The 25,943-nt window shown below is 41.5% G+C and overlaps 1 protein-coding gene across 1 annotated transcript in view; it reads left to right on the forward strand.

Moving 5' to 3' along the window:
- The window catches only part of mnx1 (motor neuron and pancreas homeobox 1), a 94,121-nt gene extending 69,163 nt beyond the window's left edge, over window positions 1-24,958 (forward strand). The window contains exons 3-5 of the mRNA XM_070881633.1: window positions 21,178-21,669; window positions 24,213-24,373; window positions 24,662-24,958. Of these exons, the coding sequence (XP_070737734.1) occupies window positions 21,195-21,669; window positions 24,213-24,373; window positions 24,662-24,958 (933 nt within the window). The 5' untranslated portion in view covers window positions 21,178-21,194. The remainder of the gene's footprint in view (window positions 1-21,177; window positions 21,670-24,212; window positions 24,374-24,661) is intronic.
- Window positions 24,959-25,943: the final 985 nt, after the last annotated feature.

A 25,943-nucleotide genomic window follows, 5' to 3' on the forward strand; every position in this document is an offset into this window, starting at 1 on the left:
ATTTCCCCCATTGTCCATTTGGCCTCGTAGGGCTTACATCGTCCCTATCCTCCTCGTACATCAACCTGGCTGCAGGCTTCCTGCACATATGTGCCAAGTGACTGCTAACGTTGCAATTTCTGCAGGTGTATTGCTGATACCTGCAAGCTCTGGCTGTGTGTTTGCCTCCACACCTCCAACATGAGCCGTTGTTGGAAACAAAAGGCCCATTACCAGTCGATCATCTCTGACTGTCTCTGTAACTGTTTTTAAGCACACCATTAACAACTGTTGATGGCCCAATTACTGGCCGCATTGTCCCTTGCGATGGTGTGAATTGCTGTCTCTGTTGAATTCCCCCTTTGGATTCGACTACATGCTCGGGCATGTCCGATTGCCACTGTCTGCCTGGAGAACTGTGTGCTGCATTAACAATGTTGACTCCCTGTCCATTTGCTGCATTTAAACCAAGATTTTTGTCAAACATCATTCTGGTCTCTTTCTCCCCTGAGATAAATGTCTGGGCCATCAAAGCCGTTGTTTCCAGGGTCAAGTCTTTGGTCTCAATCAGTTTCCTGAAAACCCCAGCGTGCCCGATGCCCTCAATAAAAAAGTCTTGCAGCATCTCCGCTCTGCATGCACCTGGGTACTTACATAGGCTCGCCAGTCCCCGGAGGTCTACCACGAAGTCTGGAACGCTTTGCCCTTCTCGCCGCCGGTGCGTATAAAACCGGTGTCTCGCCATGTGCATGCTGCTCACCGGTTTAAAGTGTTCCCTGATCAACTTACTGAGTTCTTCAAAAGTCTTGTCCGCTGGCTTCTCTGGCAGTAGAAGGTCCTTCATCAGGGAGTATGTTCTGGACCCACAAACCATCAGGAGATGAGCCCTGCGTTTGTCGGCCGAATCCTGTCCCAGCCATTCCTTAGTGACGAAGCTTTGCTGTAGTCTCGCAATAAAGTCGTCCCAATCATCACCAACACAGTACCTCTCACTGTGCTGCTAGTGGCCATGCTCGCGTGGTTTAAATCCCAGTTTCTCGTCACCAATGATATGTCCTTACTATACAGTATAAATGCACACGAGGCCCATGCTTGAGAGAAGGTCACTCTGTGACCAGCAACTTTTATTCCAGCACTGAAGTGATGAAGGTGGGTGGAGCTTCCCCTTTTGTACCTGAAAGACCAGGTTAGGAGTGTCTCCCACAAGTTCACCACCTAGTGGTCAATGTTCTCACAGTGTACAACTAGTCAGTTTATACATGGGTTACAATGACAGTTAAATACATGACAGTTTTGGTCTCCTAATCTGAGGAATGACATTCTTACTATTGAGGGAGTGCAGCGAAGGTTCACCAGACTGATTCCCGGGATGGCAGGACTGATATATGAAGAAAGACTGGATCGACTCGGCTTATATTCACTGGAATTTAGAAGAATGAGAGGGTATCTCATAGAAACATATAAAATTCTGATGGGATTGGACAGGTTAGATGCAGGAAGAATGTTCCCGATGTTGGGAAAGTCCAGAACCAGGGGTCACAGTCTAAGGATAAGGGGTAAGCCATTTAGGACCGAGATGAGGAGAACCTTCTTCACTCAGAGAGTTGTGAACCTGTGGAATTCTCTACCACAGAAATTTATTGAGGTCAGTTCGTTAGATATATTCAAAAGGAAGTTAGATGTGGCCCTTGCGGCTAAAGGGTTCAAGGGGTATGGAGAGAAAGCAGGAATGGGGTACTGAAGTTGCATGATCATATTGAATGGTGGTGCAGGCTCGAAGGGTCGAATGGCCTTTTCCTGCACCTATTTTCTATGTTTAGTGTTGCTACTTCTACTGACAGACCCGCTATTTCTCCCCTCACCCCACCCATGATGTTCAGGAGCAATCTCGTTAGCTCAATGCTCTCCCCATTCATGAGCTGTCCTATGTCCCCTGCATCCTGTATTTCAGGTTGAACTCTCCTTCCCACCCTCCTCAGCCCTCTCCCAGGTGTGGCTTGCTGCAACCCACTGGAACCCGAAGCCTCAGACTGTCCACCATGAAATGTCGCATCGGTTGTGTCGCTCAGCAAAGGGCTTGGCATCCTCAGGGGGTTCACCGGCTCCAATTCCAATGTAAACATCTCAATATTGGGGTCTTCCTGCTGCCCTTCATTCTCCAGCTCATCCTCATCCTGATGTTGATGAAGAATATCTAGACTGACGGCTTCCTGATCATGTTCAGCTTCTACTTCTGCTTCAGCTTCTGTCTCTTCCTAATGCGCAACATCTGCAAAACATAACAGAGCAGATGTTTGGTTAGCAGCAGGGGAGGGGGCACAGGGGGCAGGGTGACATGAGTACGTGGGTCACACAGCGCAGGCTCTTTTCAAAGACCACGATGCCAACCCAGACTGTGCAATTTGCAGGGCTTACCCTCACTCGATAACCTGGGCCCAGCGTCTACATTGGTGGTTGATCGTCTCTTGCGAGATTTAATCATATCAGCGATCCTCTGTTCCACGGCTGTTAGTTGCAGCCTACTTGGCGCACCTCCTCCAGTTTTTGACCTTTTTCGGTTGATCAATGACACCTTCCTCTGCAAAGATAAAAATAGAACTTAAGAGAGGGTCCTTCTGCTGAGGTGACCACACACACACACGCACACACACACATTAGTCACATTTACAAATGTAATTGCAGCGCATAAATAAAAGTATTACTTACGGTAACTGCTTGGCCAAGGTCCTGCCACTTCTTTTTGACCTGCGTGCCGCTTCTCAGGGTCATGGCCACTGCACTGAACTCTTCTGCAACTTGTTCCAAAGTTTTGTTGGTAGAGTTTCAGTTTCTTTTGTCCCATTCTCCCTTTGTTCGCAAGCACATCCCATCTCCTCTCAATGATGTCTACCAGGGGCTCAATTTTTTCTGCTAGAAATCTCTTGGCCCTTCCCTCTTCCCTTCCCCTTCTCCTTCTCCTTCCCCTTCCCATTCCCTTAGATCCATCTTTTGCAGCTAAAGTGTAAATGTCCAGATCTAGCTCCGATCCGAATGGGTTCTCAAAAGCTGCTGATCCAGACCAGGAAGTTTACTGTGGATGCGCAGGCACACCCGTCACATGGAAAAAAAAATTCCTGGCGCATGCTCAGAGACTTTTTGGCGCATACTTGGAGCTCCACCCCCAGACTTAACTTTGGGTATCGCAGCGCTAAAATTAAATTTTACTTCGGCGAAAATTGGATTTTTTTTTTTCGCCGCAATCGGGCACAGAAAAATCGTCTGTTCATCCTCCTGGGTGCCAAAAATCGGCAAAGAGGAAAATTGAGCCCAGAGAGTCCAAATCTTTGAAGAAGGCAGGACAGGTTAACAAAGCAGTTAATAAAGCATATGGGAACCTGGGCTTTATAAACAGAGGCAGAGAGTACAAAAGCCAGGAAGTTTTGCTAAACCTATATAAAATACGTTCGACCCCAGCTGGAGTATTGTGTCCAATTTTGGGCACCACACTTTGGGAAGGACATGAATGCTCTGGAGAGGGTACAGAAGAGATTTACTCGAATGGCTCCGGGGATGAGGGAATACAGTTATGTGGATAGACTGGAGAAGCTGGTGTTGTTCTCCTTGAAGCAGAGAAGGCTAAGAGGAGATTTGATAGAGATGTTTAAAATCATGAAGGCTTTAGATAGATCACATAAACAGAAATTCTTTCCAATGGCTGAAGAGTCAATAACGAGAGGGCACAGATTTAGGCCATTGGCAAAAGAACCAGAGATGACATGAACAAATCCTTTTTTATGCAGCAAGTTGTTAGGATTTGGAATGCACTGCCTGATAGAGTGGTGGATACAGATTGAATGGTAGCCTTCAAAAGGGAATTGGATAATACTTGAAGGAGAAAACATTGCAGGGATATGGGGAAAGAGCGGGAGGAGTGGGACTAACTGGATTGCTCTTTGAAAGAGCCGGCACGGACTTGATAGGCTGAATGGCCTCCTTCTGTACTGTACTATTCTATGATTCTATAATATCCATGTACTTTTAAAATGTGATGGTTTCACCAGTACATCCTTTCAGGCAGTGAGTTCCAGACCCCCACTACCCTCTGGGTAAAAAAAAATTTCAACTCCCCTCTAATCCCCTCTGCCACTTACTTTAAATCTATGTCCCCTGGTTATTGACCACACTGCTAAGGGAAGTAGGTCCTTCCTATCCTAAGTCCCTCATCATTTTATACACCACAATTAAATCTCCCCTCATCCTCCTCTGCTCCAAAGAAAACCCCAGCCTATCCAATCTTTCTTCATATCTAAAATTCACCAGTCCTGGCGAAATTCTTGTAAATCTCCTCTGTACCGTCTCTAGTCCAATCACATCTTTCCTATAATGTGGTGACCAGAAATGTATGCAATACTCTAGCTATGGCCTAACTAGTATTTTATACAGTTCAAGTATAACCTCCCTGTTCTTATATTCTATGCCTCGGCTAATAAAGGAAAGTATCCAATATGCCTTCTTAACCACCTTATCTATCTGCTACCTTCAGGGATCTGTGCCCATGCACTCCAAGGTCCCTCTGTTCCTCTACACTTCTCAGTATCCTACCATTTACAATGTATTCCCTTGCCTTGTTAACCCAAATGCATAACCTCACACTTCTCAGGATTGAATTCCATTTGCCACTTTTCTGCCCACCTGATCAGTCCATTGATATCTTCTTGTAGTCTACAGCTTTCTTCCTCACTATCAACCACATGGCCAATTTTTGTATCATCTGCAAACGTCTTAATCATGCTCACTACATTGACGACAAAATCATTGATATATACCACAAAAAGCAAGGGACCTAGTACTGAGCCCTGCAACACCCCACTGAAAACAGTTTTTCAATCACAAAAACACCTGGTGACCATTACCCTTTACTTCCTGCCGCTGAGCCAATTTTGGGTCTAACTTGCCACTTTCCCTTGGATCCCATGAGCTTTAACTTTTCTTACCTGTCTGCCATGTGGCACCTTGTCAAAAACTTTGTTAAAATCCATGTAGACTACATCAAACGTGCTACCCTCATCAGCTCTCCTTGTTATCTCCTCAGAAAATTCAATCAAGTCAGTCAGACACGGCCTTCCCTTAACAAATATGCTAACTATCCTTGATTAATCCATGTCTTTTTAATACTGTCCCCCAGAATTGTTTCCAATAATTATTCCACCACTGAGGTTAGGCTGACTGGCCTGCAATTACTTGGTCTATCCCTTTCTCCCTTTTTAAACAATGGTACAAAGTTAGCAATCCTCCAGTTCTCTGGCACTGGAAAATGATGGTCAGAGCCCCCGCTATTGATTCTCTTAACAACCTACGATACATTTCTTCTGGGCCTAGTGATTTATCTACTTTGAAAGATGCTAAACCCTTTAATATTTCCTCTCTCACTATGTTTATCTCATCTAATATTTCACACTCCTCCTCCTTAATACAGCGTCTGCATCATCCCTCTCTTTTGTGAAAATATAAAGGCATGTTGTTGTTATTTAAGACCTAAGCTCAGCACATTTATTCACTCAATCTTGATATATTGTAAGATTTCTAAATCTCTGGCATTAAATTTGACAGTGAGACAATTCTTCTAAAACAATTGGAACAGTTTATTAAAAAACACACACAAATGCACATCCACCTTAGTTACAACAGATACAATGAGGTTATAATAAAGAGTGATATACATTACTTCCCTTTGGCTGGCTAGTTCAGAAGAGAGAAAAGTATTTTGCTGAGTTCTTTATATCTCTCAAAAGCCACTGTCCCTCCGAAAGCCTCACGATTGGACCTTGGTTCCAGGGCAGTTCCTTATTGGCTCTCCTCACACATGTGACTGTCTGACCTGGCTCAGCCATCTCTTGATTAGATTAAATGCCTTTCAAATACACAAAGCCCATGCGGCAGATCTGTGGGCTTCCATTTTGTTTCTTACAAAACTCAGCCTTTCCATATAATCGACACTTTTAATATTTATACATACACAGAATCAATTTTAATCATTAATAAACACTTTTATTCTTACATTATCTCATACAGGTCATATGTTTTATTCTTTTCAACCTTGATACTGTCATAAGCATTGGGCCATTGCCTTGATTTGTCAAAAAAGAAAAGAAAAAGCATCAAACAATATAAAAGGTGCAGTGAAAATAGCTTATAAGATTATGATGGCAGCACAAAAATAAATATTGATTTGTCGAGTTTTGGGACCTGTATGATAGGATGATGATCTCTGTTGGTGGGCTGTAAGGGTTCTATGTGAAATGAGTTTAGGCATTTTGCCATCCAGTTCCTTGTCAGAAAGAAAGAACTTGTATTAATATATGCCTTTCACAACCACAAAATGCTTCTTTTGTGCTCAAGCCTCGGGATTGGGGCTTGAACTCACAGCCTTCTGACTCAAAGGTTAGAGTACTACCACTGAGTCACTCCTGACATGTACTGGACCGACAGTGCAAAATTGGTAGTCTTATTCTGAGGCTTTTCGCTGGTGAAAAAAATGAAAAATCACACTGCTGTAATGAGCATGCACCTCTGAGGTCACAGTTGAATTAGATTTTTGGAGGTAAACTGGCTAGAAGTGTGTTGAGTAAAGCATCAGGCTTGGCTGCAATGCCCCCTCATTGTCTAGGCTGAAACATGAAGACTGACCATATTGAGGAGATACTGGAGGGTAGCTGGTGTCAGTGGAGCCTATGAACACAAGAAGTTACTGCCTTGAGGAGAGGAGAGAATGGTAGAAAATTTGCAAATAAAAGGGAAGGGGAAAATTCATTGGTGGGAAAATTCAGGGGAAAGGCCCTGTCCTTCTGTTCCATTTCCTACATTACAGCAGCGACTACACTTCAAAAGTATTTATTTGGCCATAGCCATTTTGGGACGTCCCAAGGCTGTGAAATGTGCTATATAAATGCAAATCTTTCTTTTCATATTATTTTGCAAACATATGGCACTTTAGGCTGCCTAATTCTTCTCTTTTAATAGCTTTCATCCTAACTGGATTGAAGTGGTGATGTTTTGCAGGAGCTACATACTTGCGAAGGTCTGCTGCTTTCACCAACTCAAGTTGATTCTTTAAAAGTATAAATTGTGTTTATGGAAAGAAAGGACTTGCTCTGGTCATGTTAGATTAATGTTATGTTATGATAAATCCAAATCCATCCTTCCCAGAATTCCACGTTTGAATCCTTCCAATTCGATTTCCGCTCCTGCCACTGTACCGAAATGGCTCTCATCAAAGTCACAAATGACATCCTTTGTGACTATGACAAAGGAAAGCTATCCCTCCTTGTCCTTACATAAGAACATATGAATTAGGAGCAGGAGTAGGCCATTTGGCCCCTCGTGCCTGCTCCGCCATTCAATAAAATCATGGCTGATCTTCAACCTCAACTCCACCTTCCTGCACGATCCCCATATCCCTTGATTCCCTTAATATCCAAAAATCTATCAATCTCTGTCTTGAATGTATGTGCTTGAGGAGAGAAGGAGAGAATGGTAGAAAATTTGCATAGTACATCAGTCATTGAAGGTTGGCATGCAGGTACAGCAGGCGGCTAAGAAAGCAAATGGCATGTTGGCCTTCATAGTGAGGGGATTTGAGTACAGGGCCTGAGAGGTGTTACTACAGTTGTACAGGGCCTTGGTGAGGCCACACCTGGAGTATTGTGTACAGTTTTGCTCTCCTAACTTGAGGAAGGACATTCTTGCTATTGAGGGAGTGCAGCGAAGGTTCACCAGACTGATTCCCGGGATGGCGGGACTGACATATCAAGAAAGACTGGATCAACTGGGCTTGTATTCACTGGAGTTCAGAAGAATGAGAGGGGATCTCATAGAAACGTTTAAAATTCTGACGGGGTTTAGACAGGTTAGATGCAGGAAGAATGTTCCTAATGTTGGGGAAGTCCAGAACCAGGAGGCGCAGTCTAAGGATAAATGTAAGCTATTTAGGACCGAGATAAGGAGAAACTTCTTCACCCAGAGAGTGGTGAACCTGTGGAATTCTCTACCACAGAAAGTTGTTGAGGCCAATTCACTAAACATATTCAAAAAGGAGTTAGATGTAGTCCTTACTACTAGGGGGATTAAGGGGTATGGCAAGAAAGCAGGAATGGGGTACTGAAGTTGCATGTTCAGCCATGAACTCATTGAATGGCGGTGCAGGCTCGAAGGGCCGAATGGCCTACTCCTGCATCTATTTTCTATGCTTCTATATTTCTATGAATATACTCAATGACTGAGCCTCCACAGCCCCCTGGGGTAGAGAAATCCAAAGATTCGCCACCCTCTGTATGAAGCAGTTTCTCCTCACCTCAGTCCGAAATGGCCGACCCCTTAATCTGAGACACTGACCCCTGGTTCTAGACTCCTCAGCTAAAGGAAACATCCTCTCTGCATCTACCCAGTCAAGCCCTATAAGAATTTTGTATGTTTCAATGAGATCACCTCTCATTCTTCTAAACTCTAGAGAGTATAGGCTTTGTCTACTCAATTTTCCCTCATAGGATAATCACCCCATCCCAGGAATCAGACTGGTGAACCTTTGTTGCATTCCCTCAATGGCAAGTATATCCTTCCTTCGGTAAGAATTCCAGAACTGTACACAATACTCCAGGCACGGTCTCACCGGGGCCCTATATAATTGAAGCAAGACGTCTTTACTCTTATACTCAAATCCTCTTTCAAAAAAAGGCCAACATACAATTTGCTTCCTTAATTGCTTGCTGTACCTGCATGTTAACTTTCAGTGATTAGTGTTCAAGGACACTCAGGTCCCGCTGAACACCAACATTTCCCAATCTCTCGCCATTTAAAAAATACTGTGATTCTCTATGTTTCCTACCAAACTGGATAACTTCACATTTCTCCACATTATATTCCATTTGTCATGTTCTTACTGCTCACTTAGCCTTTTTCACTTATCTGCAGCCTTTGACACGGTTAACCACTCTATCCCTCTCCACGCCTCTTCACCGTCGTCCAGCTGGGTGGGTGAGACTGCACTCACCTGGTTCCATTCTTATTTATCTAATCATAGCCAGAGAATCACTTGCAACGGCTTTTCTTCCCGACCCACATCGTTACCTCAGGTGTCCCCCAAGGATCTAACCTTGGCCCCCTCCTATTTCTCATCTACATGTTGCCCCTTGATGACATCATCCAAAATAATGGCCTTTTTTCTAATCTTTGCAGTGCCAGTGTATTATCCACATCATCCCACTGCTCAACATATCATGTGGGCTTATCACTATATTCAAATCATTGGTTATGTAGGATCAACTGTAAAATAATATTGGTTTATTATCTGATCTTTAAAAAATTTATACTTGTAGATAGGGAAGTTTTCGTGTTGCAATACATTATTGAAATTACACCTCAGCTCAGCCCAACAGGAGGGGGAACAGGAGGTGGCGGGTCACCACCACTTTCTTCAGGGCAATTAGGGATGGGCAATAAATGCTGGCCTTTGCCAGTGACGCCTACATCCCGGAACGAATAAAAAAATACATCACCAGCTTCCAGATGCCGCGTTTGGAGCTGGATCATTCCTGCTGGTACCTTGCGACCCAGCTGATGGACAATCTAGTACCAGTGTCATGGTTTTAGGAAAATGGATGCAATTAGACTTAATTCATGAAGTGAGGTGTGAATTACTCTGGTCGTTATGTATAGCGACATCCCGACTGCGTTTGCGATTTCCTCCCCTCCAACTCGGGCTATTTAGAGCCAAATGGTAAAAATTGTTCCAACGAATTCGTTTACCATTTCCCTCGAAATACCCAAAAGGGTAAAACGCGTTTGGGTTGTCGCTACATATAGGGACCAGGGGAATTGTTACCCCACTGTTTTCACAAGACTATGGCTGTTTTTTTGTCACTGCGTTACAAAGCCTATGAACGAAATGGCGAGTTTTGAGGTTGTGATAAGAAACACTTCCACCGAGCTTGCAAATCCACTGAAATCCACTGGCAAATGAGAAAAGGGGGCTGTGTATTGAGAAGTGGCAGTTACACATTGATTAATTAATGATGTAGAGATTCATCAAGTTGACAAGTTTACTACAGGCTCCTGTTAATTCATTAGCACCCTGATTCTTTCCAATAATTGTACTTTTCAATTATATGTCTGTTTCACATTTTTAAACAGAGCTTTTTTTGTTTTTTGTGTATTTTACGCTTGGAAAAAGTTTTGGATAAAAGATTTTTTTAAGTGCCTTCTGATATATTGTCAAAATGTCAACGATGCTGATTTATTGATCCTTTTAATTCTTGCAAGTGCACGACAGAATTGAAGATTTGATTCTGAAAATGAAATTGAGAAGGACACAAAATGATTACCCTAGCTTTAAAATAATACACTGCACGCTTTGCCAAACCGATACATGATATTGCACCGAGAAAGCATTTTAACACTATCTGGCTTATCCTTTATTTAACGCCTATCATCGTTGTGTCCCATAAACAGGCCTTTCTAATATAATATAAAGCATGAAAAAATATGGACAGAAAATGATTAATAACGCACGCTTAAAGAGGTTATTCGACTGTTGAGCAATATATTTTTTTTTAAAGCACAGCTGCAACAAAATATATTTATAGCAAGGAACTGGTGTGTTTTTATCATGGGGTTTTTCCAAAGTGACGTGCCCGTGGCTGTACGGGTTGCTAATCTGTATTCTTTTAGCCTATTGCCCTGACGTAAAGCTGCTAATTATATTTACGTTGGGAAAGGTGATTCCAATGCAAGAAAGGGTTTTCTGTGCTTCGATGTTGACATTTGAGCCTCCGCATTAAAACACGTGTCTAAATTTGACGTAGCGAAATAAAACAACATGATTGATGTCGACCCTTTAATTGTGCTTTCATTCAATTCTCAGAGTTCTTCACTATAGTTTTTCCTCATCAGGAACAACTTCACTGTAACGCAAAGAAATTACTGATATCTGCGACGATTTCAACCAGATTTGCCCACACATACTTGCACTGAATAATTGTAGTACTAAAAATAGAAAATAGACCAGGATTTATATGTATATACTGGGGATACGAAATGATAACCCCACCCCCCGCCCTCTCCCAGTTACACCCTTCGCAGGAATTCTGTGCTTGAGAATCGTAAGTTGTTTATAAAGAACGAATTTACCGATTTCGTTGCGCGAAGCACAGGTCTGGTTAGTTGACGTCTGCATACAATTCCAGGCCCTTTACCCAGTTTCAATTTAAAGATTCAACCCCATTGCTCAGTAACTTCTATATACAATTCCAACCCCATTGCACACTAACTTATAGATACAATTTCAACCCCATTGCCCAGTAACATATATACAATTCCAACCCCCATTGCCCAGTAACATATATACAATTCCAAACCCATTGCACACTAACGTATATACAATTCCAAACCCCATTGCCCAGTAACATATATACAATTCCAAACCCCATTGCCCAGTAACATATATACAATTCCATACCCATTGCCCAGTAACATATATACAATTCCAACCCCATTGCTCAGTAACATTTATACAATTCCAAACCCATTGCACGATAACTTATATATACAATTCCAACCCCATTGCCCAGTGACATATATACAATTCCAACCCCATTGCCCAGTAACATATATACAATTCCAACCCCATTGCTCAGTAACATTTATACAATTCCAAACCCATTGCACGATAACTTATATATACAATTCCAACCCCATTGCCCAGTGACATTTATACAATTCCAACCCCATTGCCCAGTAACATTTATACAATTCCAAACCCATTGCACGATAACTTATATATACAATTCCAACCCCATTGCCAGTGACATATATACAATTCCAAACCCATTGCACGGTAACTTATATATACAATTCCAACCCCATTGCCAGTGACATATATACAATTCCAAACCCATTGCCCAGTAACATATATACAATTCCAACCCCATTGCATGATAACTTATATATACAATTCCAAGCCCATTGCCCAGTAACATATATACAATTCCAACCCCATTGCACAATAACTTATATATACAATTCCAACCCCATTGCACGATAACTTATATATACAATTCCAAACCCATTGCCCAGTAACATATATACAATTCCAACCCCATTGCACGATAACTTATATATACAATTCCAACTCCATTGCCCAGTAACATATATACAATTCCAAAGCCATTGCACACTAACTTATATATACAATTCCAAACCCATTGCACGATAACTTCTGGTATAATTGCAAACCCATGGACCAGTCACTTCTATATACAATTTCAAACTCATTATCTTTGTCCATTATCTAAAATTGGCCACGAATCGCTGGCAGCACTCAGCTTCATTTCTCCCTGCTCTCCATCTATTCTGTCTTCTTGTGTCGCTTGTCTTTGAGCATTGCCGTGTTTTAGCATTGTCCCTTCTTTAAAACAAAACAATTTACACTTCGGCTGCAGAATACCATAACCTGCAAACATCAAATGCGTGTCAATTATGAAATAATGAATTCAGAACCTCACCGCGATAAATATAGTTAAACAAATGCGATTGAACTGAAATATTGTTTAATGTTCTATATTAATTATGCAAAGAAGGAACGTGCGACGTTTCGCGTGTGATCTTTGTACACTGGGGACATAAAATATACGAGCTGGGTCAACAGAGGAAATTACAGAAAATATTAATCATTTCAGGTGCACGATGCAGTTGATTTAACTCCAGGTAAATCCATCCTGTCCTTTTATCATTAAACAATCATTAAACGGACGTCTACATCACATAAAGTGTGACGCTTCATGAACGCAGGCACGATGGACCATATGATTCTGTGATATGTGACTAAAGTCATCCTTTTGAACAGATAGAAAAGTGGCCATTTGGTAAATTTGTATCAAAAGTCTTACTTTAGTGAGTTGTATGTTTCTAGTATATGGTTCTGTAGAAACGGCGTGCTCTCCTTTTCCTGTTAAGACAATGCCTATATCACATGGGAATGCGAGTATAAAGGATTTTTTTTGTAATGGTTTTCTATTAGTGAAAGGGCTATAAAGATGTCCCTTATAGCAGAGGTCACAGTAAATCACAGCAACTTAGAACAAAGACATGTGTGCTTGTGTGTGTGTATGTGTTTCAATGGATTATCCACACCACAGAACTTGTTGCTGCATTGCAAATACTAATAGACTTACAAAACCTCAATATTACCATCCTCATGACCATACCTTATAAGTGCGCTTAATGTGCATTTCCAGATATTAAAAGGACCTGTGTGATATTGTACCCTACCCATAGCACACCAGCGCGCGGTGTTAGTGGGGAGGTGGGGCAATACGAAATAAAACTCCCCCAAAATTGCGGTGTATGTAATAAGATGTGTCCCTGTGCCTCGATAGCAGCTAGGATTGTGTTAACTCGGTACGAGCATCCAACGAGGGAAAGGGAGAATTTAGGGTTTTTAAATATATATTAATAACAGTAATCACTTTGGGAGAAATTGATCCCATAAAAGGGAAAATTAAAGCTAAATAAAATAATGCTGAGAAAAAGGTGATCATTTGAACATATTTCCTTCATACTTCCTCCTGATTATTTTCTACGACTTTTTCAACAGCCTCATCACAGTATCCCGATGATGAAAAGGACGCGGCATGTACACAATTACACTGAGCGAAGTGTATCTGTGTTTACCGACAGATCAATATTTCCGCTGGGGAATATGGATGCTGGTGATACATCCCTGGCCATATGTAAGACTGGGCACCGCTTTGGCCATTTCTTTCCCCACTGGTGGGGAATTAGATGCCTCCAGTTCGGATGCGAGGTTAAAACTGGATTATCCTACCGGTCCAGACAACCCAAATCCGAAATCTGGAACCTGCACCTTCAATGTTACTGTTTTTTTTACATGAACTATAAGGATTCGCCACTTGTTCCATTTCTTAATTAAAAAAGCAATAGTATTTTGAGCTGACTGCACCGGTCTGTAACGAAAATCAGTGGCTGTAAGATGCGGTTGGAGAATATTAGGACAAAATGTGTACATTCTGATATCAAAAATTAACAAATACCCCGCCCCTTCTAGTCCAACTGGTGCCTCACACAGTATGTGCATAGGATTACATGGTATACGGCACAGAAACAGGCCATTCCGTCCAACCAGTCCATGCCGGCGTTTATGCTGGGCTGGAGCCTCCTCCTGTTTTTCCTCGTCTAAATCTACCTCATATGCTTGTCTAGCCTCGTACTATTCGCTTCAATCACTCCCTGTGGTAGTGAGTTCCACATTCTTCTGATTTCCCTATTAGATTTCTTGGTGACTATCTTATATTGATGGCCTCTAGTTATATTCTTCCCCACAAGTGGAAACCTTCTCTCTGTATCCACTCTATCAAAACCTTTCATAATTTTAAAGACCTCTATTAGGTCACCCTTTAGCATTCTTTTTTCAAGAGAAAAGAGACCCAGCCTGTTCATCTTTTCCTGATATGTATATTGCAGGCAATATTGTGTCATTCTTTCAATTGGACTTCAGAGCAAAATCCGAAAAACACTGCATTTTTTTTTCAAACGCCCGATGTGACTAATTATTTAATGTCGAAATAAGATGGAAGGGAGCGCGGCGAGACGAGGATACAATCATTCTATAATGCAGCAACCGAACATTTGTACAGATCAGCGGTGGATAGAAATTGAATGAGGATATCGACGTCCCACTAAATCACCGGGCTGGGCCTTGTCTTTTGGATGCATTTAAAGTAATCGTGTAATGATATTATGATTCGCTCATCATGTCTTTATTTTTGAGAAATAATTATATAAAAGATTTATAACAAAAAAGGCGCGTTTTAAGCTCTCGTTTCCTCTGGCTAATTTATTGCGGCAACGAGGACGCCTGGAAAGGTCCTCGCCCCCTCGCTCTCTTCTCATAATGCATAAATTCAGAGTGGCTAATTAAATATAAACTTGGACAATTTGTCAACTTGATTTGTATTTCAGTTAATTGTGAAAGTAATTAGGAATACAAATTTACAGGATCCGGAAAAAGGGCCCAGGTTGGGGTTTTTTCTCTCTCTCCCTCTCTCCTTTAAGCCAAGTTGCTTAGAAATTAATTTTCCCAGCCTTTTCATCTCGACCAGCAGCAGAATCACAAGCCATAAATCAAACTGATGGGCGGCGGCGGCGGCGCTAAATGGCTTCATATATCATTGGCTTTAATAGAAATAATCAGAGGCTGGTTAATGAAATTAAACTGAACAGAAGGCGTTAGGGCCCCTACAGGGCGGAAGATTTTTTCAATATATATAAAAGAGACAGCATAGATTGAAAGCAAACTGTGCAAAAAAAAAACCAGGTATGTCATATATTTCGGAAGTGCTGCGTATAGCAATTCGCCTTCTCTGGATTCAGACAGCCGTGTTTTAGCGGGTGGTAATGCGATAGCCAAGCATTCGCAGTAGGGTTGACCGTCACTGTCCTCAGATTCAGTCGCTTTCCCTTTTATGTTATTTTATAGTAGCTGCTACACACACCGTGAAACTGTAAAGAAGGAATAATGTCTAGGAAACGTGCCAAACATCCAAACTTCGACACACCTATTCATTACAGGTACTATAATATCACAATAAAGTTATGTCGAGGAATAGTTAAATATACACGTTGACATTATCCAGATCCTGGAAACATCTGCGTTGAATAATTTCTAAACGTACAGTCTTAGCTTGTTGCCTGGCGTTGTCCACAATGTTTGAGTGGAAAGAACAAGAGGTGATGTCAATCTGCCAACTAACAATGAATCGTTTCTGTGTCCTTTTGTTCTTGGATACAATTCAATCAAATATTTTACTCACACTTGATTCTATTCTATCGTCATTGTACTCCAGGTGTGTTTTATAATTCGCCGTGACACCGACATTAATTGAACAATAATAACAGATAATGCTATTTTGAAAATAAACGTTTTCAGTAAAATAAAACTGTATTCATCTCTTTGTAACACGAAATGGTTGGTGATTTTGAACTTTTGAGTTGATGTTATTTGAAGTGTTTGACGAGGCACCTTCAGTATGAGGTTCTGGGTGGTATAAATGCCTTCTTCAAAAAAAAACCGAGACTGCCGTTGGATGAATCCTCGAGTGTCCCCAATAATTGACCTGGGAAGCACATTTCCTGCTATTGCTGCCCGCCCAGTGACCTCGCTCTATGCCCCAATATTTATCGTGAAAAGGTCGCCCTTAGAATGTTTTGTCTGGACTGAGTATAGGCTGTGATCGCCCACCGATTTATATCAAATGATGCGTTGCGTATAAGGGGAGTTTGATTTCGTTTTTTCCAACTTTGCTTATGTAGTAATGAATTGAGTGGCTGTCGCATTTAGACCGTGTGCTCTGTCCTTACTGAACTTAATGAACCGATTGTTACAGTCTATTGTCGGGAGTGAGATTCCACACCACAGTAATGAGCTAAAAGTGCGGGGGCATGACTGAGACATATTTACATGGTTCTAAAACAAAGTCAATAAGCACAAAGGAAAGAAAAATACATAAAAAGAAAGCAGGGTGTTAATCGATACAAAAAAATATGTACAAATCCAAGGCCTTCGTGAACAAGAGTTTGAGGGATGCACATGATTTCAGAATACAATCGCTGATAACAACATGCATCAGCACTAAACCCATCGATAGCCAGCCTGCACGAGTGTGTATTTCCCCCAAAACATCATAATTACTATTTCATTCGTGCACTTGCGGAACTCAACAGGCCGTCCATTTGGAGAAGTTAAGTTGCCGTTTTAAAGGGGGTCATGCGATTTAACGACTTCGCCACTGACTGGGAATAATTTCGTAGATTTGGGGACTTTAGTTGAAAACCCGTTTTATTTCGATGTGGTCGGAGTCAGATTTTCGTAAATTCTCATATGAAGAGGTTGTAGAGTGAAGGTTTAATGTAACAATGTACTGGTGAAGCTATTCCTATTCGTTCTCCATTGCGGCCTAAGCACATAACAAGATTCAGCCGTGTTCAGATTGTGATGAATTCAGATCTTCTGCTAAATGTACTTATCTTCACTTGTATTTGGGGGGAAATACACTAAATTTTAAAAGTGTGCATATAATGTTTACCAATAAAACATTGTAGTACTACTTGGTTTTTATTTTAATACGACTGGTCAATGGATAAATTAAAGCCTGTGAATGATTTGCTACAAATCAGCAGGTTAGTCTTTATATAAAGTGATATATTAGACGAAATACTACAAATTGCAACTTCCTCTGAATAAACAGTAATAGCCATTCCATAAGATAAAAAGGTCAAATTCAACAATACAAAAATAGTTCAACACACCACCAATTCCACCATTTTCTACATTCTATTCCACGTATTGTAGCAATCAAAAAATATCCGGAGATATACTACACGGTATTAGCTGTCAGCACTTTCATTGGTCTTCAAAACTGATTTGTAACCTTTAAAATATATGTTGGAGTGATTACAAACATATCCATTTGCAGTGACTGAATAGTATAGATATACCTGTTTGCACTGACTGTACTTTGAATATTATAGATATACCTGTTTGCAGACTGTACTTTAAATATTATAGATATACCTGTTTGCACTGACTGTACTTTGAATATTATAGATATACTTGTCTGCAGTAACTGTACGTTACAACAATTTGTGGGCAAATTTCGTTTGATATTTCAATCTGGACGGATTCGACTTGTTACTTTGACGCTTGACTTAAAATATTTACTAAATATCAAGTAATATGAGATACTGTGGTAAAACTTTAATATAGCTTCACACCAACTCCAAGGAGGAAATAAATAACAGCCCAACTCTGCAGGTCATATTTCCTAATCTTGTCTGACTTTAATTTTGAAAAGACTAGGTAAATAGTTATCTAAAACAATGTTGACGTGTGTGTGTGTGCGAGAGAGATAGGGAGGGAAAGCGAAAGGAAGAGAGGGAACGAGAGACTGGATGGCTGGGTTCTACTGTGTTCACAGAGGTTGAGTATTGCATCGTTCGGTTGATATAACGGATGTCGCTATAAACCAACATACCGGAATATCGTTGATGTTCCCCACCGTGTTTTACCGAACACTTTTACTGAGCATGTGTTATGTTGTGTTGCTTATTTGTGCACATCTGCTGCTCTGCATTTGGCGCTACTTTGTTTCTGGAGATGTGTTGGTCTAAACTGTGTCACGAAGAGGCGAAGTTCTGATTTTCTCAGGAAAAAAGTTCACATTTACTGTCCTCCAAATTCTCAACAGAATCACCTGTTGGCGCCACAATAGCAGGAGAGCCCTCGCTTTCATTGTCGACATATATTAGCCACAGGCTATGCAACAGATCAGACCCGTACTGGGTCAGGACATTACAAATAACATTCTCCTTTGCTGCTTCTCATATCTGTAATGAGGATTGAGTAAGTATTAAATCAAATTGTTAAAATTTGACACTTATAATTTACAAAATTGTTTTTAATCCGTTTAATAAAAAATGCAACTGGGGAAGATTTTTTTTCTCCAGAAGAGCTGTAACCGATTCAGATTCAGATTTTTAAAACTGCTGGTTAAAATGGAACTACACGACCGATAGCTCATTGAAGGAAACTAAAACGACCACAAAATGACCAGCAGAATGCCTCGGGAGGGTAATGCATTTGATCTGTGCCTTGTTGATTTCCCCTGAGCAAATAAGCCTTTGATGCAGTCACAGTGAGAGTGGTTAGCTGATGAATTGACAAAATGTAATCAGCTTTATTGGGAAACAGGTTACGGAGAGTTGGGTGTCAATAATTCCGATCATGACCCGTTCATCCATTAAATAGAGCTGCTCTGATTAGGCCGACGAGGCTCCGGTGCACTCTGTAAAGAAATTGCTTTCATAAACTTACCATTATTACCGGGCTACGTAAGCTGGCTCTTCGGGGTAAGACAGAAGGGTCGCAATCCATCACCATCTTTATATATCACAATCTTGTTACTTAATGTCAAAATGTTACGGACAGTTTTGTATCACGAATACGACCTGCCCGCAATATACAGAATCATGATGTTTGACTGACTAGCAATGATTGCGCCTCATCTTCAAGCGGCTTTTATAAATGCATTTATTTACACAATAAAATCAACTTATGGGATGCTGCTACATAGGCCGTCCGCCGCTACAGAAAGGGTCTTAAATGAAACTGAAACGGAAAATTAACTGAACAAGCTGGATCCCCTCTTCTGGGCTTGCAATTTGTCTATGTAAACATATTACATTATGCATTAGCGATAAAATGAGTGTTAAGGAAAAGCGTGCACCGAAACGTAACCTATCTTTCTCTTTTCAGATGCTGATTGTGCATTTCCAGCAATTATTACGTTTAAAATATGTACAATTGTTTTCTGCAGACGTGAACTCTAAAGTCGTTTGCGAAATCAAGCTACAACATATCTTTTTAATAACATATATTACACAACATTCTTTACATGCGTATGTTGCTGAATTATTTTGTTTGCTTGAGGTTAATTTGGGGAGATTATAGTTTGAAGTTCTGGAACAGTTTTATATCATACCTGTAGGTAACTAATGTTAAGAACGTTCTGCACAGAGTTTTAAAATGAACCTGGCTGTTTGATCAGAAGTTAGTGTGCGTCGTAATCCATGAGAATCCCGTCTCATTTCGGTGGAACTGTTGAATATATGATACACAATGTGGTATTAAACGTGGTTATTTTTTCTCCATTTATAGCCAAGTCTTTCAAATTTGAAAGGGGGAAAATATATAGTTTATGATGTGCCTTGTAGAAGAAAACTAGCACAGGTAACAATAAATGTGATATTAAAACGACCCGCCTGCCCCTTCAACTTAGTACCATCACACTGCCAGCACTGCTGCAATGCGTTACTGTTACTTGCGTTTGTGATATCTCGTGGGTACAGACAAAGCAAGCATGGCTATATTACATCTGGCATGAATGCTCATGTTAAAACAACCAACTCTAGCTTTAAATTCTCCATAACTTTACTGTTGATGTGTACACTTGAAATGTTTGTTTTCTTCTTCGTCCGACCTCGTATAATATTTAACAAAATAAAACCCGGAAAAGGCTTCACGTTGTAACTTACGGATACCTCCAAAAACACATAGCATAGTTACCTACAACGTGTTCTCTTTTTTTTTAAACAGAGATAACACACACAGCAGATGTTTACTCACGTTCTCACAGCTTTTTTTTGTGGAGGTGTTGGAGGTGTGGTGGGGGAGGTGTGGATAACAATACCTTCAGTCAACACAGGTGCACAAATTCCTGTTAAGTGAACTAACCACGAGCAAAAAAAAGGAATCAAACCAGAAACATCAGCGAAGAGACTTCCCTCGCCGTTATTTTAAATACATGTTATAGCGTAAAGCCGTGTTAATTCGCCTAGTTCTGAACTGAATTAAACTCTCAACTTTGAGCCTGGGTCCCGAACAAATGTGCTACACCATCAACAAGCACAAATTGTAACATCACTGGGGATATTCTGCTGTACGTTATAATTCTCTGGCTGAATTAATTAAATAGAAACTTGCCACGCTCCAGTGTGCCACATTTCAAAGGCATTTTGCCCCCGCAAACTGGAGCTAAATCTCAAAGGGAGGAAAATAGAATTAACACCTTTAATGGCTTTAATTAAGGAGATTATCTCCTCCAATAACAAACAGTGACCTCTTCTCAAATAATGGCGATGACTGCAGCGAATGAGCAAGCGATGTGTCAAAGAATTGACCAATCGGCATTGAGGACCCCAATTGGATTGTGTCGTTTCTGCGAACCGGCCAATCACGTCATACTTCGGCCATTCTCCCCCGTAAGAACACGTATTGACCAATAGGGAGCGGGCGGTGGAGAAACTGACCAAGAGCGCGCTTGAAATCACCAGGTCCAACCTATTGAAAGGCACCAAAGCTTCGGCAAAGTGACCAATAACGCCCCACCATCGCGCAGAAACAAAGACCACAGCCAATGGGGTAGATCCCAGGGTCTTCAAGTGTGAAATACCGGCTCAAGGTGGAGCTGAATCGGTACAGTCTGGTAACTACAGTAAAGAACTGCTCGGGTCGTCAGGCAGAGAAAAAACAAGAAGCGAGTAAGAAAGATTGGTGCATCAGTTTTTTAAAAATTCTTATGCTTATTCCCCCAGTTTGGAATAAAAAGCCGATGGAAAAATCCAAAAATTTTCGAATCGACGCACTCTTGGCCGTCGATCTTCCCAAACCGCAAACTTGTTCGCCTCTTCTTGTAACTTCGCCTCCATCGTCCATCGCCAGCCCTCCAGTGCTCGACCAGCACTCGACCACCTCCGACTGCCTGCGGACTGACACCCCGTCACCTCCAAGGTTTACTCTCGGCAATCTGATGCCCAAGCCCGGCTTCCTGAGTGTGCACCAGCACCCCGGGGTGACTGGCCTGCACCCACACGGAGCGATCCCGGCTTCAGCTCTCTACGGCCATCCGGTCTACACCTACTCGGCTCTGACGGGCCAGTCCAACGCCTTGCCCTACTCCTACCCGCAACTCGCGGCCAGTCATCACTCCGAACCCGTCAAAGTAACGGCCGGCACTTTTCAGATCGACCAGTGGCTCCGAGCATCAACAGCGGGAATGATGTTACCAAAAATGCCCGATTTCAACGGTAAGTGCTACCTTAACTCTTAGAAAATTATAATACATTGTACAAAAATCTGATATTTAATCGCAAAACATTTCTTTACACTTTCTGAGCCCGTAGCAGGAAGCCAAAAAGACATGTAATGATTTTGAACAATTGAACGATTTGCTCCCATCAGATGTTGCCAGGCTGGCGAATTTTAAATTAAAAGAGGGATTCAGAAAATAGCAGTATTGGCGCAGAGAGGAGAAGGCTATGTGCGATATTGTGTAGTCACTTTACCTGCAGTAATTTCAGCCCTGTGCTGTCTTGAGTCTGTTAGCCTTCATTGTGCCGTGCGCCGTTTGTAAACAAGTTTTCAGGCTGCAGATCCCCTGGATAAAAATCAGTGATTAAATCAGGAAAGAGCAGCAAAAAGCGTGCCAACTGCACACTGTTTTAAGAAGTCCGTTTATACTAATGCCACAAACGTGTTGTAGCAGTCATAATTTAGCTTGGACAATAAAGAGCACAGGGATTTGGTCAAACACCTGAGTATAACCTGAAATGGATTACTAAGAATTTTGTTGTTTCTGAATTTCCAGTTACAGAAACTCAGACGCATCTATTTCACTTTTTGGTCCTAATATGGTACTTAATCTCACCATCCATTGTATCAAGTAGCAAAATGGTCGGGTAAGATGCAATGGCCTGTATAAAAATCAATGTGAATCCTGCCGTAATGATGTAAGATGTTACAATGTACTGACTAACAAACATTTACAGTAACTACATTTAAATATGCAGCGAGCTTACTTACTGGGATAAGGTTTTTTTTGTTCCGTCGTTTGTGTGTGAAACATTCCAGAGATAAAAAGATACTAATTAGGAAACGAGTGAAAATTCTCGCAATGTAAATCCCAAGCAAGGGTTCGCTGGCGATTAAATAAGGAAAAAGGAAGCGAAATGGCTGGATAATAGACGCCTGGAAAGTGGCAAGGGGGTGCGAAAATCTCTGCGCTGTTGCTGTTTGCAGAAGAGTGACTGGGCTTTTTGTCTTTGGCCATTTTAGCAGATTTGTTCAAGATGAGGGAGTCAATAGGGCCTTTTCGCTCCAACGTTTGCTGTGAATGGCGGGCTCTATGCAAACCCAGCAACAATGAGATGACAAATCCAACATGTGCTTTATTTAGTAGCCTTTGCAAACGACTCTTTATTCGACTTGATTTTAGTACGCAGTGGCACGAATTCTTTCTTCGTGTTAGGACCGCCGCCGCCCCCCCCCCCCCCCCCACCCCCACACACACACACACACACTCCAGGTAAAAATCAGCACATTCCTTGAAGTAAATAACAAATATATCCGCTAAGCAGCGCATTAAAATATTAACATTCTAATTGTAATATGAAATTGACAGTACTATCAATGTGTGCTTTTATTTATAGACTGAGTGATGTACAGTAGGTTCAAATCTACAGATATGATCAAATTTGGGGATCCGTGCGTTTTTAATGTTTAATCCTTGTGGGTTAGGCAGTGCTGATGTTTTAATTAAAGGATTGTTTTATATTGGGATTTAGAGGGGTTGTCGGTAAACGGTGGGCGTTCTCACTAAGTGGAGCCAATTAACTTTCCCTGGGGAGATTGAGCTAATTTCACCCTCTCCCATTGTACGCTTTATTGTCTGGCACATGTTAGCCCTGTGGGAAATCAACTAGTTCTTTTAAGGAAACTATCTTAAATCAGCGGCGAATAGAATACCTTAATACACTCGGAGGGCAGAGTTATGTCCATTTAAACGGCGCTGCGTATTGTCAATGATAATTGAATCTAACAGATGATTCAGAGCCGTGCGATCAGTACATCTACAGTGTTCTCTCATCATAGATCGCATGAACGATAAGCATTACATTTCCAATCTTTGATTTTTGCTTCACAAAAGGAAAATTGTATTAACATCATATTTAAAAACCTGGAACTCACCGGTTTTAAGTGACATAGTTTTGAAAAGGAAAATCGATTAGAGTTTGGAATAATATTCCACCTGGTGTGTAATGTAATATACTGGTCAACGCATGCCTAGCAATTAAATCGCAGAAGTTATTCTATTGGGTATTTGACTGATCCGTGAACTCCTCAAAATTTGTATCTGAGTGTAATTTAGTAATGAATGGATTTTAAAAATCTAGCTGCCATTTGGTACATCAGTTTTCTAACTCTCATATTTCGTTTTGTAAAGCGTGGTTTAAAAAATCCAATGTTTAAGAAAGGGACAGCAAAAATAATTTATGTTCATGGGTTGGTAGAGGAAATACCTAGATCCAAACCCGTGTAAAAACTCCACTCACATAAAACCGCAAACGGATAGGTTGATAAGAATGTAAAGAAAGTACTCACAAGAGACATATTTTTTAATATGATATTTATACACAAGACAGCACAGGGCTCAAATTACTGCAGGTAAAATGACTGTACAATATCGAACATATCCTACTCCTCTCTGCGCCAATGCTGTTATTGCTTGATGTTGCTATGTTGTGGGACATTCATCTGTCATATTGCTGTTTAACCCGTGTGTGTTTCACAGCACAAACACAGTCCAGCATGCTGGGGAAATGCCGCAGGCCGCGAACAGCTTTTACCAGCCAACAGCTATTGGAACTGGAACATCAATTCAAACTGAACAAATACCTTTCCCGTCCCAAAAGGTTTGAAGTGGCCACATCCTTGATGCTGACAGAGACACAGGTAGGAGCCGCCAGTGCATACACCCGCAGCCCATGCATTTTACTGATGTAAATGAAGACAAGCGGGACTTCTGCCAACTCTAAGCTTCCCGTTTTAATTCAGAATTGTGTTTGCGGTTGTTTGCTTTTATTCGGGGAATTTGCATTGCGACACACCGCAAACCGTACCTGTGTGTTGGCACCGTGTAGTATCCGAGCTGTTGTATTCAATAACACCCCGCCTTTGCAACGTACGCGGCTCCTTTGCGCAATTTTAAAATCTGGATCTATATTGTTTTTAAATCTAAAGGTAAAAATATGGTTTCAAAACAGACGGATGAAGTGGAAACGAAGCAAAAAGGCCAAAGAGCAGGCAGCCCAGGAGGCTGTTAAACAGAAAGGCAAAAGCACTGAGAATAAATCGGACGATTTCCAGGACAAACCTGACATTACAAAAAGCGAACAGAACAAACATTCGCGGTTAAGAGACTTTAGGGAGAGTGACGAGGAAGGAGGGAGTTTAACGTGCCATTCCTCAGAATGTTCCTCAGACGAGGAACCCGACCAGAACCAGACACACCAGGGCCCAGCAATGAAAATTAAATAGGCCCCATCTGTTCCACAATTCGTAAGGTCACCCCCAACACGGAAAGCTCGACTTGTACAGCGTTACTTGAAGTTTCTGGACTTGAACTTTTCTTTGAAACCGGATTTGTTTCTGTTTTGCCGCGCTGGTTGTCCTAATGACGATGTTTCCTCGTCTCCAACCAATTGCCATGAAGTACTGTTTGTGTATCTTTGACCGTAAAAAAAAGGTGTAAAATTGCAAGACTGTACCGTCTTTATTTTTGTATTGTATTTATAAGAATTCGCCTATAGTTATGCATGCTAAGTTATTGTTTAGCTACAATGTGCTGTTTTTCCCACCCCACGACATGGTACAAGGTGATTCTGTATATAACGCACAATAAATGTTTTGTATGGAACTCGCCTTACGAATTATTTGGGTTCAGTTTAAATACAGCGAGGCGCCGAGTCTTGACCGACGCGCAACAGTGAAGTCATGTTGGAGGCAACATTATGGAGCCGAGCCCAGTTAAACAAAACAGTATTGTGCTCTGACACGGCGCTTGAAGTAGAAACCAGCTGTCTTCAATATCCAGCCACTCTTTTATTAATCTTCCAATTACATAAACATGACCACAGTTAGCTTTTAGTATGAACGGCCCTCGCCAACTGCCTCCCTCCACAATACAGAGTAAAGCAGCATGTGCAGGTGCAAGACGTATATTGGTTCAGAGTAGCCCCTGCAGTGAAAAATTAAAGCTTTTATTCTACAAATTCGTGAAATACCCACACACTTGTGCTTCGAACAGACTGTTTTTATTCTGCCGGTGAGGCCTTCCCTCCTGTGCAGTTCTCCCACGCCCTTTCTGTAGATGTTGGTTCCCCCGTCCTGTGCTCTGAGAAAGGGCTGGTTTTAATGGTTCTGTCGGATCTGTGCAAATGTGCCGGACGGCAAACACTCGGATCGAGTCAAACTGCCGAAACATTTAACACCAGGGCTGAAATGGCTTTATTTTAATAAACCT

Source organism: Pristiophorus japonicus, chromosome 5, assembly GCF_044704955.1.
Source record: "Pristiophorus japonicus isolate sPriJap1 chromosome 5, sPriJap1.hap1, whole genome shotgun sequence".
In the NCBI taxonomy this organism is placed as follows: Eukaryota; Metazoa; Chordata; class Chondrichthyes; family Pristiophoridae; genus Pristiophorus; species Pristiophorus japonicus.